At 41.4% G+C, this 13,696-nt stretch overlaps 1 protein-coding gene across 1 annotated transcript in view; it reads right to left on the bottom strand.

Moving 5' to 3' along the window:
* Positions 1–441: 441 nt before the first annotated feature.
* akap1b (A kinase (PRKA) anchor protein 1b) overlaps positions 442–13,696 on the bottom strand; it is a 31,273-nt gene continuing 18,018 nt past the window's right edge. Inside the window, exons 4-11 of the mRNA XM_080025086.1 lie at positions 13,385–13,511; positions 13,111–13,238; positions 10,596–10,773; positions 7,736–7,886; positions 6,961–7,028; positions 5,596–5,669; positions 5,038–5,103; positions 442–4,534 (exon numbers count right to left, since the gene is read on the bottom strand). Coding sequence (XP_079881212.1) covers positions 4,472–4,534; positions 5,038–5,103; positions 5,596–5,669; positions 6,961–7,028; positions 7,736–7,886; positions 10,596–10,773; positions 13,111–13,238; positions 13,385–13,511 — 855 coding nt within the window. The 3' untranslated portion in view covers positions 442–4,471. The remainder of the gene's footprint in view (positions 4,535–5,037; positions 5,104–5,595; positions 5,670–6,960; positions 7,029–7,735; positions 7,887–10,595; positions 10,774–13,110; positions 13,239–13,384; positions 13,512–13,696) is intronic.

Here is a 13,696-nt window from a genome sequence, read left to right as displayed (position 1 = left end):
ATTTAGGAGCTAGTTTTAGCGCTAAAATGCTTTGTGAATTACACTTATCTTAAAAAGTTAGGAGTCCTAAAATTAGGAGTGAAACGCCCCTTATTTTTGAGAGTTACTCCTAAATCAGCACGTTAGGACCTACTCTTAGCCTTAAAATGTTTTGTGAATACGGCCCCTGGTCATTAGGGCTGCCTGTTGAGATCACCGTTGTTTACCTTGGCTATGGAGCCTCTAGCTGCACTTATAAGACAGGATGTCAGTGTAATCAATTTAAATGGCCAACATCATAAAATATCTTTGTATGCTGATGATGTTTTAATTTACCTTGACTTCTCAAGACAATCAATTCCCAAATTGAGACCAAAATATAAAGTCCTAAACCAAAGAAGATGTGGAAAGAAAAAACAAGTACCAAAAACACTTTCAATATCTTTTATTTTTTTTCTCCTAATAGATCTGTACAATCAAACAAATCAAACTTAAAATGAGCCTAGCAAAAACTGATCTGTACATGTTTAACGCTTATGGGCACAAGAGCTGAACACCCAATTTAATAATCAAATGATGCCTTGTCTAACTATGCAAACACATAAAAATCAGTCCCATGGCTTGAAAACATTGAGCAACTGAAAGAGGGGTGACAGGATTAACCAAAACAAAACCAAACAGAAGCAAAAAAAGGAAGAAAAAAAATAATGTTCCCTTTATATATTTTTCTCTCCAGTGTTATAGAAAAGTACAGTCGAATATCTTATTTACAGAGAAATGAACAAAACTCTAGTTTGATCAGATTTTGAAGGTGTGGTGAGGGGTTTGTTGCCTTGAAGAGGAGGGGGTGATATATTAGTATGTCATATTTCATCTGGATTTAAAAAAAGGGACAGAGGACTAGATAGTTCATGTGAAATAGAGAGGAAGGTTGCACACAAGCCAACATCAATATGGCTACTGCTCCAATTCTAGCACCAACAATGTGGGCTGCTCCTTCAAGAACTCATACATGTAAGTCAATTCATTGTGAAAATGCTTAATTTCCTATACTTCTCAATTTGACTGTTTCAAGCAATATCATAACCCTTTCCTCCATCAGCTGCCATCGGGCATGTTGATTCACTAACCAACCACCATTCCTGAGATACATTATTGAAGTAATGTATTATTGAAGAGTTTTGAAAGTGATGTTTTCCTGTGTTTGACAAGTTAGCGTTGCCAGTTCTCAGTTGTGTCATATCTAACACGCAAAGCCCACAACCCTTTCCCCTTTCAGTCCCTTAATCTGTCAAAATTAAGCTGCCGTATTGCTTGAGTAACATTGATTTCATTTCCATTAAAAAGAGACTGAAAAAAAAAACTCTAGATGTGATTTAGAATTACAGTCATTGTGGAGATTATTCCCTTCCAGGGTTCCTTCATGTGGAATATAACATTGCTAGAACAAGAAAAAGTCGGACCTCATTACACTGGATACACACATTATGATTCAATGGCTGAAAAAAAAAGCTACAGTGACAAGACATTCAGAGGCAGATTTAAAAAAAGAAAAGAAAAGCAACCTTAAAGAAAATGCTGCTGTAGCATGTTGTAGGACTGTGGTTCTCCCTGTTCGTGGTTCAGCTAATACAGACGGATGTTTCCTGAAGCAAGATTACCAGGAATTCTAACTCGTTTTCAGGTCAATTCTGTTCGGGTGAAAATGATCAAAATGAAACCTTTGGTTCTTTTTTCAGGCTTAGCATCCTCCAAGTCCTTCCTTTAACACATTTGTTTACTTCACTGCAAATTCATATGATGCCAAATCATTTTTTTTAAACAATGTATTAGTTTTGAGTTTGAATTTTGAGAGTTTAATCCTGCTTTAAAATCAAGTCTAGCAATACCAAGGCCTGCTCCACCTGGTGGTTTGATATGAAGCGGCCCCGGGGCTAACATGAGGTTAGTCAGCTATAAAACAATCTGGTTCATTCTCATCCAGCACACATGGTTCGTCAAATAGTGATAGAAAAATTATTTAGAGTTCATCTTGGATCAACCATAACATCTGTATGATTCTACATAGCATGTTCCAGGTTGGTAGGCCTGTATCACAAAGTCAGATTTGGGAGTAAGCTGGCTTGTCTTTTGGCATCTATCAGGTCTTTCCTGTATCATAAAGCTGGCTCCCTTTAAACCTGGTACATTACCAGAATAATAACAAATGCTGTGAGGCTACTTTAGAGGTCCTGATCAAAAAAACAAAGAGGGCAGAATTAAGCACAACAAATCTTTCTATATATATCGATAAAACCAGTTTGCTGTTCTGGCTTTTCCCAAATGTCCACCCTGAGTTCACGGCAAACAAGTCATATATTTTAGAACAAAAACATACAATAAATCTTGGTAAATGACTTCATTTAAAGTGCACATGATTCTTCCATTCAGGACAGTGTTGATGCTTTTAGACTATGATTAATCACTGCTGCTCAGAATAATATTACATGATTAAAAAAGTACTCCTTTTAATGCATTATGTTGGTCTGACCAACCTTTACCTAGGTTGTACTTTGGCAGCAAAACATTCTTATATTGCTTTAAACTGTTTAGATGTAGGGAGGGGGAGGAGGGGGGGCACACGTGGTGTAGTGATAAGAGCGTCCCCCAAGAGGCTCATCCTCCCAGTTTGAAATCCAACCCCATTTTAACTCTGTCCCTCCAAATCTATCTAATAAAGCTGAAAAACGCTTAAAGATGCATCAAGTTACCTTTGTTCATCTTTGCAAAGGTAAAACCTCAATAAGATAGTACAACTCACATTACAAACATATTTAGATGTATATCCCCATGTTGCTGCTTGGTTCCCCTTGCAGGTACTTAAACAAATGAACATGCTCATAGTCAGACTGCTAGTTGATAACTAACGTTGGGCTAAGTAAAGCCAGAGATAATACCCAAGACAGCCAGACGTATAGTTGAACTTGCTTTGTGATACAGGCTTTCTGAAAACAGAATTGGATCAGTACTTTTCTTGTTGGGGGGGGGGGGGGGGGGGTAAATGACTTCTGGCTATGACAACAGAGGGCAAATCAACTTTGAGCACAGCAGTAAAGAAATGAAAAAAAAAACAGTTAAACTGGCTTGCAGCATGTGAAGAACAAAACAGTGCATCACAGTCATCTTAAAACACAGAGACTCAAACTTTTACCACAAATGTCAGCGACGGTGAAGAGCTGGGTTGGTTTACCATGCACACTAATGATGACACACACACTGGATTTAGATCATCAGTTAATATTTGATACATCACTAAAGAGCAGCACTGCAGAATAAATGTTGTGTAGTGTTTCCTTCCTATGTTAAGAGTTGTTCTAGTTGTTCCCACATTGCTTGAAGTCAGAAAAATCCTGATATTGTAAACAAGAGGAGACAACTGAGTTATAGTGTCATTTGAGCCACATGACATATTCGTGATGGTAAACCACTGCAGTCCACAGAGACCTATCTAGCAGCTTTGTTTCCACTTGACTTTAGATGTTGAACCGTTTCATTAGCGTTTTGATAAGCCATGGAGTTTCCCAGTCCCGACTTCTATCTGGAGAGCAAAGGTGATATTTCATGGCCGAAGTCTTTGAAGACAGAGTGAAGGTAATTTGAGAATCACAAAAACAGTCCCGACATAACGATCTGTATCGTCAGCTGTATGTTGCCTTGCTGACGACAAAAAAAAGAAGGAAATTGGTGAGTTATTGAGTTAAAGAAATGATGCCCAACTTAAAAGTTCCAACTTGAAAACTACATTTTGGCTGGTAGGGTTGAAATTCCTGGTTCCTCGAACGCAGACAAGTTGGTGTAGTGTAGAGCAAAAAGGCAACCACCTTGCTCCTGTGTCCCATTCAGCAGCAGGATGAAACTGTGGATGAAACCCAATCTCCTGACCAGAACCGCAAAACAAAAAAAATGTATATCTGCTAAATCAACTTGAAATGTACTGATCTACATAGACAGCCTAATGGGCCAAGTTTGTCCATCCACAAAGTATGATTATCCACAGGCAGTGAGCAAATGCCTTGGTTCAAAGTTAAGGTAGGATGGGGGGAGGGGGAATATTGGTTGAACCTTTATTTGAGTTACAATATAGATAAAAAAAAACACATTTACAAGTACCTTGCTTTCCTTCAAGTTATCTTTTACTTTTAACAAATGGGAAAAGGTTTGTCTTATTTTCAAGCAGTACTGTGTTCTTTTTTTGTTTCACGTTATGACTGCAACAATTTTTAATTCTTTTTCAAAAGGATTTTAAGGGTGAAAAAAAAAGGAAAAATAAATGGGGAGACTTTTCTTCTTCTATCCAGTGGTGTGTGTTTGTGTGTGTGTGTGTGTGTGTGTGTGTGTGTGTGTGTGTGTGTGTGTGTGTGTGTGTGTGTGTGTGTGTGTGTGTGAAGCGGTGCTGGGATCAGCCAGGTCCCAGTCTGTGTGGGTGGAGTGGAGGTCAGTGCATGTTAGGAGTTCAGAATCCATCCACCCAAACCCCCATTCCCCTCTCTGCCAGTGTACGGTTGACCGAGACCACCTGCAACAAGAAAAGTGCAAAGGATTATTCCTACTGTATGACAACAGCAGCCCTGTCATACTCTCCACTCTACGGCTATATATATATATATATATATATTTTTTTTTAGGTGTTTTAACCTGTATTTGACAGTTGAAGATCAAGAGAGTGGAAAGGGGGAGCGAGAGGGGATGAAATGCAGTAAACTTTCGCATGGTCAAACCTGTCTCCCACTGCAACACTGGTTGGTCCAGTGGGAGTTTCCCCATTGGCCGTTGCTCTTTGAAAATGAAATGGCGCGACTGTTACTGTTAGGCCAGATTCTATAGTATAGCTGTGTATATATATATAGGTGTAGGTCTGAGGCTGTCACAACAGGGTTTATCCCTCACTCAAGCAGGCCTTTTTAGTCTACAACCACTTACTACACATCACCTTGTGACCTGACTAACAGCTGGCAAAAAGGTATGAAGCATTCCATTATTAGGTCATTTGGTAAACCACGTGTATCAAAGCAATCATACCTCATCTCCAACCATGTTCCACAAGTGAACCAGTGGGAGGCCTGTGTTGTTATCATAGTTTGAGACCTTTACAGAGACAGAGAAACAAATATTTAGTTAGAATTGACTGAGACGCAAATAAACACAACAGAGATAAAGGTGCTCCATTTAAATAAAGTCATTTAGAAGGCAAACTAAAAGAAATAAGAATACTGTACATGGAAATAATAAAAAACAATAACTGCAGTGAAATGGGAAATTGTAATAGAATAATGTTATATTTATATACAGACCCGGAATTTTTTTTTCCGAAATCTTTATCTCTACATTAATTATTGAAAATGCTCTAAATGACAATATTTTTATTGTGAATTTGGTAGAAATGTTGTCAGTAGTTTATAATATAAAACCAAAATGTTCATTTTACTAATATGCCTCAAAAGAGTAAAACAAGAGACACTGAACATTTGGAGTGGTCTCTTAATTTTTTCCAAGGCTGTACATATATATTTTTAAATGTACAGATGTAAATTCTGACGTGAGTGATGAGTGGTTAACATTGTAGAAAGGTGTTCTTACCTGTGCAAGCAGGGCCACTCCTCTGGTCATCTCCTCCAATACTGATGTGGCCTCAGCTGAGAAACGCTCCTCCCCTGATGAAGGAGGGAGAAAAACAAACTATCAACATACACCGAGTTCCAAATCGCATACTCTTTCTTTTTACTATACAACATACTAAAGTAGTGAAGAGTATTAAGGTGCGCCCGCACCAAACGCACCTACGCAGCTAGTCTCCCTCCCGATATATTTATTCCCCTAATCAACCATGGCTGCGATCAGACCCGACCCAACGGCGATCTTGTCCGCACAAAAGCAACAACAACACGGCCAACAATTGTGCCAAAAGACAAATAAACAGCAACTGAACGGAACAAGCCTTAAACAACATTGCAGATTCACGCCGCTCGGAATGAACACAAACAGCAAGGCAGCACCATACCAAACACATTTAAAGAAGCATTGTGTGCACGGCAGTAGGCTACAAAATAAAGGCAAGTAGCCTACATTACCCTACCTGGCTGTGACGGGACCGTGGCTGGCGTAGATAAACACCGGTGCGTCGCTGTACTTGTTGTGAAAGTTCCCTGGACTTAGCCGTTATGTTTGGGTTCATTATATGAAGGTGGTGGCCGCACACAACCGGGTGAATGCTATCCGACCGGTGCTAACATGGTTTATCGGCCAAAGCACAGCCGCACATATTCACTGAATTAACCAGGAAGCCCATTCTCCTGGCTCACTTTCCCCACGTCTTCTAACCCCGAGCGGCTTCATACAGCACCAGTCGCCCGCAAATACATTTCCTCCTCGGTGTTTCTCAGCTCCTGTGTATACTGTCCTCCCACCGTGCCGATGTCCGTAACGTCGGATCATTCTCCATTCTCCATCGCGGCTAAACGTCACGCGTTGGAGCGTAAAAAGTTACATTTTTTTAACTTGCGCGTTGATGCTTTACCGCGAGTAACGCATCAACGCACCTAAACCAATGGTTCACTATGCAAAAATGACGATTTTCTACACCCCTATTGCACCTAATGCGTTTGGTGTGGCCGTACCTTTATGGCCACAAAAGAGAAAAAATAATTCAGATGTCCAGAAATGTCAAGAATAAAGACGAAAACTCCAAAATGCAATTGAGTTAGTAGGGCATAGGGGTATTTTTGGCATACTGCAATTGACATGCATGTATTGGGACAGCCTAAATATTTTTCTGGCATACTAAATAGTATGGAAGTATGGGTATTGGAACGCAGGGACAATATCTGCAGCTTTCATACAACAAAGATAATAGGCCTTCAGTTTGGTTTTATTTTGATTCCAGAATACTTTTGCATGCTTCTCTGGAAGTTCTAAATTGATGTGTTAACACAAATGACGTGGTACCTAGCAGTGGGGCGATGTTGTCCAGTAGTACTTCGGCTCCTTGGAACGGTAATGTTACAAAATCAGACCTGGTGGGGGAAAAAAGGGAAATGTTAAAGAACATGTATGGGAATGAATATACACAAATTGTAGTTAGACATCTTTCTTTTTTTTTTAAATATACGCTATGAAAAGAAAAAGGTGAAGAGAGGCATTATAGGTTTTATGAAATTTAAAATCAGGCTCTCTGCACCGACCCTTTATTCTGCATTTGAACCACCAGAGCAGTGCTTTAACTCCCTATTGGGCCGGCTTCACACAAAACCACCAGGCACCAGCCACGTCTCTCTCCAGTCAAACACTATTGTTTTAGCGTGTATGTTTGGGTGTCAAGGCAAGGGAAGGGATAGATTTACAACTTAAACCTTCAACCGGATAATGGCTGAAAAAGATGAAGCTTAGCCTCAGAAATGAAACACTTGACACCATGATTGAAAGAGTGTGCTGTATTAGCGGTTGCCTTAACTTCAAATAACATTATGTTACATCAATTCATGTCTTGTTTTGAGTAATATTAAAATATTAGCAGTACATTGATTTATTTCCTCCTGGGAAATCGAAATGAACACAATTCAATAAACACTTTAAAACCTCTTGATCCAGGACTAGTCTTCAATGCAGTTCAACAGACTTGCCCCTAGGTGGCACACTCTTCCCACACCGCCATGTATTCTAAATGCCACTGGTCTTCTGGATTACACACTTTTTTATTGGAGTTATACCTTCTTACACGCACCTTATTTGTCGAAGTGAATCGATCTTAACTCTGTCGTAGCCTCCGTAATCCACGTATCTTATCTCCACTTCACTCGTTTCTTTGTAGAAGGTGATGACCTGAGCTCTCCACCAGGCTCCTTCCACCGCTGGAGCTGCACAGATCACACCAACTGGAGACCCACAGGGAACACAATATTAATACACTTAATATTATTATAGAGACTAGTTATTACATCTGTGTGTAGCAGTATGTGGCATGTCACCTTCAGTGGCTCCCAGGCTCATGTATCGAACCACCAAGAATGTTTGGTTCAAAATGCTTGTCATAGGAACCAGAGCATAGCCCGCTTTATCTAAACCACATTTCTATAAACTTCAAACTTAAATGACAATACCTTTCATTTGGATTGACAAGATGGCTAACTCTTTTCGGAGGCTATTAGGCGACTAATTCCCCAAATGACAAACCGTAATTTTCGGACTATAAGCTGCGCCCTTTTCCCCATTTTTCAACCCTGCCGCTTATATAACGGTGCGGCTAATCTATGGATTTTTACAGCTAACGGCCACTAGGGGACGTCCTAAACCTATGGATTTTACAGGTTACAGTCCACCAACTTTAACTCTATGGGCGCTATGACCGGTCCGCGCCCCCCACCTTAAAGCGGCGGGCTCCAGCAGGGAAAGCTGGAGGCCGGAAAAGAGTGAGACAAATGGTACGAGAGACAGAACGAGAGTGAGACAGTTTGCGCAAAGGAAGTTTTCATGCACAAACCGTCATTATGGAAAACAAACGTAGAAGTGCATATGATGCAGCTTTTAAGTTAAAGGCAATCAATCTGGCTGTAAAAGAAGGAAATAGAGCTGCTGCACATAGCCTTGGCATCAATGAGTCAATGGTGAGACGTTGGAGACGCCAGCGGGAAGAACTGTCTCAATGCAAAAAGTCAAAAAAAGCTTTCACAGGTAATAAAAGCAAATGGCCCGAACTTGAGGCCTTTCTTGAAGATTGGGTGAACACGCAGAGAGCAGACGGCCGAGGTGTTTCCACCATGCAGATCCGACTGAAAGCTAAAACAGTCGCCACCGAAATGAAGATTTAAAATTTTAGAGGTGGACCATCCTGGTGTTTCAGATTCATGAGACGAAAGGGACTGTCCATCAGGGCGCGGACGACTGTGTGTCAGCACCTCCCTCCCGACTACCAGGAAAAAATAACAAACTTCGGCGAATTCACACAAAGAAAGATAGAGGAATATTCCATCGGACCGGACCAGATCATAAATATGGATGAAGTGCCTTTGACATTTGACCTGCCTCTGACTAGGACTGTTAACAAGAAAGGTGAATCGTCCATCACGTTGCGAACCACTGGCCACGAGAGAACGAATTTCACTTGTGTTCTTGGCTGCACAGCATCTGGATTAAAGCTTCCGCTAATGGTGATTTTTAAGCGGATTACAATGCCAAAAGAACAGATCCTAAACGGCATCTCCTTTAAAGTCAACAAGAAAGGGTGGATGATGGAAAGCGTAATGAAGGAGTGGCTGAATGAGTGCTACGTCAAGCGCCGTGGAAGATTCTTTCGCCAAAAAAAAAGCTTTGCTCGTTTTGGACAGCATGAGGGACCAAATGACAGATTCGGTTAAAGCAGCCATCAAGAGCACAAACTCGATTCTAGCTGTGATTCCTGGGGGCACAACGAAGCATCTGCAGCCACTCGACATCAGTTTCAATCGTGCGTTCAAAGTGGCACTACGCGTTCAGTGGGAGGCGTGGATGACTAGCGGCGATAAATCATTCACCAAAACTGGTTGCATGCGAAAAGCAACTTTCGCTCAAGTTTGCGAGTGGATCCTGATAGCGTGGAGGAGTGTCAAAACATCCACGATCACCAACGTGTTCCGAAAGAATGGACTGCTGCATGATGAAGAGGAGGACGCCGCCACAGGCTCAGCTGAGGCCCTTCAGAGGCTGTTCCATTCACAAGAGGAGTTTGTTGGTTTTGAGAGAGACAACGAAGGAGAGAGGAGAGTGGCTGACGAAGCCACCCTGAGCCTGTTCGTTTCCGACACTGATGATGAGGACTTTGGTGGTTTTAGTACGCAGGAAGAAGACGGAGATGAGGATGAATGACTTGACTTTTCTGGTTACAGCTGTGTACTGCACCTTAGCCTAAAAGATGAAGACGAGGATTAATGACTTTTCTGGTAGGCTGATTACCGTAGGCCTATATTTTAAGCAGCCGTGTTGCTGCAACTTTAGGCTTACGCGCTTACTGTCGTGTTACAGGCACTTTATTTTGCACTTTTAAAAAAAACACATTTAATTAGCCATTGATATTGCCTCGTCAAGCGCTGTAAGCTTTGTTTTTTGTTATGTTACTACTGTAGGCTATAATGTAGATCAGTGGTTTAAACCACTGGTTAAAACCACTGCTGTAGATCACTGCCAGTATGTGCGCTGGGAGCGCACCGTTTAAGTTTGAAAGTTGAAAGGTTTACAGTACAGTTTACACAGCACAGTATATGTTCTGTAGCTAATATTGCACTAAATGGTAACAATTGAACGCGTTATGCAAATATGCAACTTGTTTGTTGAAATGTTAATAAATGGGAGCTTCCTCAAGCAGCCATCTCTTTCCCGACAATCCCCTCAGTGCACGAACTCTTACATATGGTAATTAAACATTAAAACACCTGGGGCTTATACTCCGGTGCGCCTTATAGTGCGGAAAATACGGTAGTTTAAAGATTTTGTTGATTTGGGTTAACAGGGGCTTTTTAATGATATATTAGCGGAATACCAGGCCTGGAAGAGTGTTGGTTTCCGCTATTTCTGTCCCAAAGATGTTGTTTGACCTGTGGACCAAGGCCTACCTTCAGCAGGTGAGGGCAGGGCGGGGGTGCCCGGCTGGGAGTAGCACAGGAACATCTGCTGGTCCAGGCTTCTCAGAGCGTGGTATGTGGGGTGGGTGTGCTGCTGGACAAAGACGTGGCCGGCAGACACAATGTTTACCACGATCACTTCAACCGTCACCCCGCTCGGGAGCAAAAGCTGGGGAGACAAAATGACACAAAGCGGTATTTTCACTCTTCCAGTTGAGGGCTTTTGGAGTATTTGTCTTTATTCTTGACATTTCTTGACATAATGAAAAAAGTCTAAAACTCTTCTGTACTTTAGTATGTAGTGTAGTAAAAGTGTCAGTGTCCCAAACAAATAGCCTCTTGGGGATTTACTTAATGAAGGCCAGTGCCGTGCAAAAACAATGCAGTTGCAGGAAACTGAAGGGGAACCAAAAAAAACTTTTGCTGCCTATCTTCTACATACAGTGTCTTGAAAAAGTATTCATACCCCTTGAACTATTCCACATTTTGTCACGTCACAACCACACGTACATTTATTTTATTGGGATTTCATGTGATAGACCAACACAAAGTGGTGCATAATTGTGAAGTGGAATGAAAATTAAATATGATTTACATTTTTTTTTATAAATAAACTGAAAAGTGTGGCGTGAAAGTATTCAGCCCCCCTGAGTCAATACCTTGTAGAACCACCTCTCGCTGCCATTACAGCTCCAAGTCTATTTGGGTATGACTCAACCAGCTTTGTACATCTACAAACTAACATGTTTGCCCATTCACTTTGCAAAATAGCTCAAGCTTCAGATTCAGCGTCAGATTGGATGCGGAGTGTCTGAACTGCAATTTGCAAGTCTTTCCAGATATTCTCAATTGGATTTAGGTCTGGACTTTGACTGGGCCATTCTAACACATGACTATGCTTTGATCTAAACCATTCCATTGTAGATATGGCTGTATGTTTAGGGTAGTTGTCCTTCTGGAAGGTGAACCTACACCCAGTCTCAAGTCTTTTGCAGACTCTAACAGGTTTTTCTGCCCTGTATTTGGCTCCATCCATCTTCCCATCAACTCTAACCAGCTTCCCTGTCCCTGCTGAAGAACAGGACCCCCACAGCATGATGCTGCCACCACCATGTTTCATGGTAGGGATGGTGTTTTCAGGGTGATGTGCAGTGTGAGTTTTCCGCCACACATTGCATTTTGCATTTGAGCCAGAAATTTCAAGTCTGGTCTTATCTGCATATGCTGCATCCCCCAAATGGTTTGTGGCAAGGGTTGGAGTAAGGTGCTCAGGTCAGATAAGACCAAAATTGAAGTTTTTGGCCATAATGCAAAATGCAATGTGTGGTGGAAAACTCACACTGCACATCACCCTATACACACCATCCCCACCGTGAAATATGGTGGTGGCAGCATCATGCTGTGGGGGTCCTGTTCTTCAACAGGGAAGGGGAAACTGGTTAGAGTTGATGGGAAAATGGATGGAGCCAAATACAGGACAGAAAACCTGTTAGAGTCTGCAAAAGACTTGAGACTGGGGTGATAGTTCACCTTACAGCAGGACAACTACCCTAAACATACAGCCATATCTACAATGGAATGGTTTAGATCAAAGCATAGTCATGTGTTAGAATGGCCCAGTCAAAGTCCAGACCTAAATCCAATTGAGAATATCTGGAAAGACTTGAAAATTGCAGTTCAGACACTCCGCATCCAATCTGACGCTGAATCTGAAGCTTAAGCTATTTTGCAAAGTGAATGGGCAAAAATGTTAGTTTGTAGATGTACAAAGCTGGTTGAGTCATACCCAAATAGACTTGGAGCTGTAATGGCAGTGATAGGTGGTTCTACAAGGTATTGACTCAAGGGGGCTGAATACTTTTGCACGCCACACTTTTCAGCTTTTTATTTATAAAAAAAATTGAAAACCATGTTTCATTTTCATTCCACTTCACAATTATGCGCCACTTTGTGTTGGTCTATCATATGAAATCCCAATAAAATAAATGTACGTCTGTGGTTGTTATGTGACAAAATGTGGAAAAGTTCAAGGGCTATGAATACTTTTTCAAGCCACTGTATACCTTATACTTGACCGGTAGCAGTGCAAAGGCAGTCTTGCAGTTGTTTCATTGACTTTGTTGAAATGTATCTCAGAGAGTTTGTGAACAAAATACACAATAAGAAATTCCTTGGCCTTGAAGCGTTTGGTAACAAATCCTATTATTATTATTTTTTTACCAACCTGGAACTGATCCAAAATGTAACTGGCCATGACTGAATTCCAACTCCCTAATCATCTAATATTTGCATTTTACTGCCACACAACCAGGAATTTATGTAAAACAACTATGACATACAAAATATGACCAGACTCCTTTGGGATTTATTTCTGTCCCTTGCCTTTTGGGATGACATTTAAAAGCATTATCAAGGGATCGTCATCCTTACTGGCCTGACAATACACTGTAGCAGCAAAATAATAAATAAAAAATCAACACCCAATATAAAGAGCCCCGCTCCTTACCCAGGAGGTCATGGGAAGTGATGGCAACGTGAGTGGGGGCGGTGGAGGTGCATAGAGGTTGGTCAGGTCCAGATCTTTGAACTTCTTCCCGATCAAGGACAGGGCTTTGTCAACCTGCTGCTGCGTACCTGGTGGAGACACATCAGACACAAGTCAACATTTTAGGTGTGTTCCAAAATAAAAGGTCGACATAAAAAGTTTAGTTAAATCTCATCCAGACAGAGGCTGAAAGAAACATTGGTGGGTGTAGGGACCCTGGTTCCCCCTGACTTACCCTCTATGTGACAGATCTGGAACTCCTGTGTATAAGGCAGGGTGGAGATGTAGATCTTTGTGCCAGAGTTCTGCTTCAAGAAACTAACATATCTCCCTTGTTTCCCTATTAACCGCCCCACAAGATGCTGTCAACACAAAGACAAAAGGCCAGTTCATTCATACAAAGAGTGTTAAACATTTTAAAACAGGGTGAAATACTGAGTAATACTGGGGGGCGCCCGTGGCACAGTGGGTAAGGGCATTACAACACTGACTTACTCTGGAAAACTACTTGTCTGGTTAATTGACTGCACTGATCTCCATCTCTGTA

The sequence above is a fragment of the Ammodytes marinus genome, assembly GCF_949987685.1.
Source record: "Ammodytes marinus genome assembly, chromosome: 3".
NCBI classification, from domain to species: Eukaryota; Metazoa; Chordata; class Actinopteri; order Uranoscopiformes; family Ammodytidae; genus Ammodytes; species Ammodytes marinus.
The sequence above is the reverse complement of the archived record's forward strand: the minus strand, read 5'-3'. Positions and strand labels throughout refer to the sequence as shown.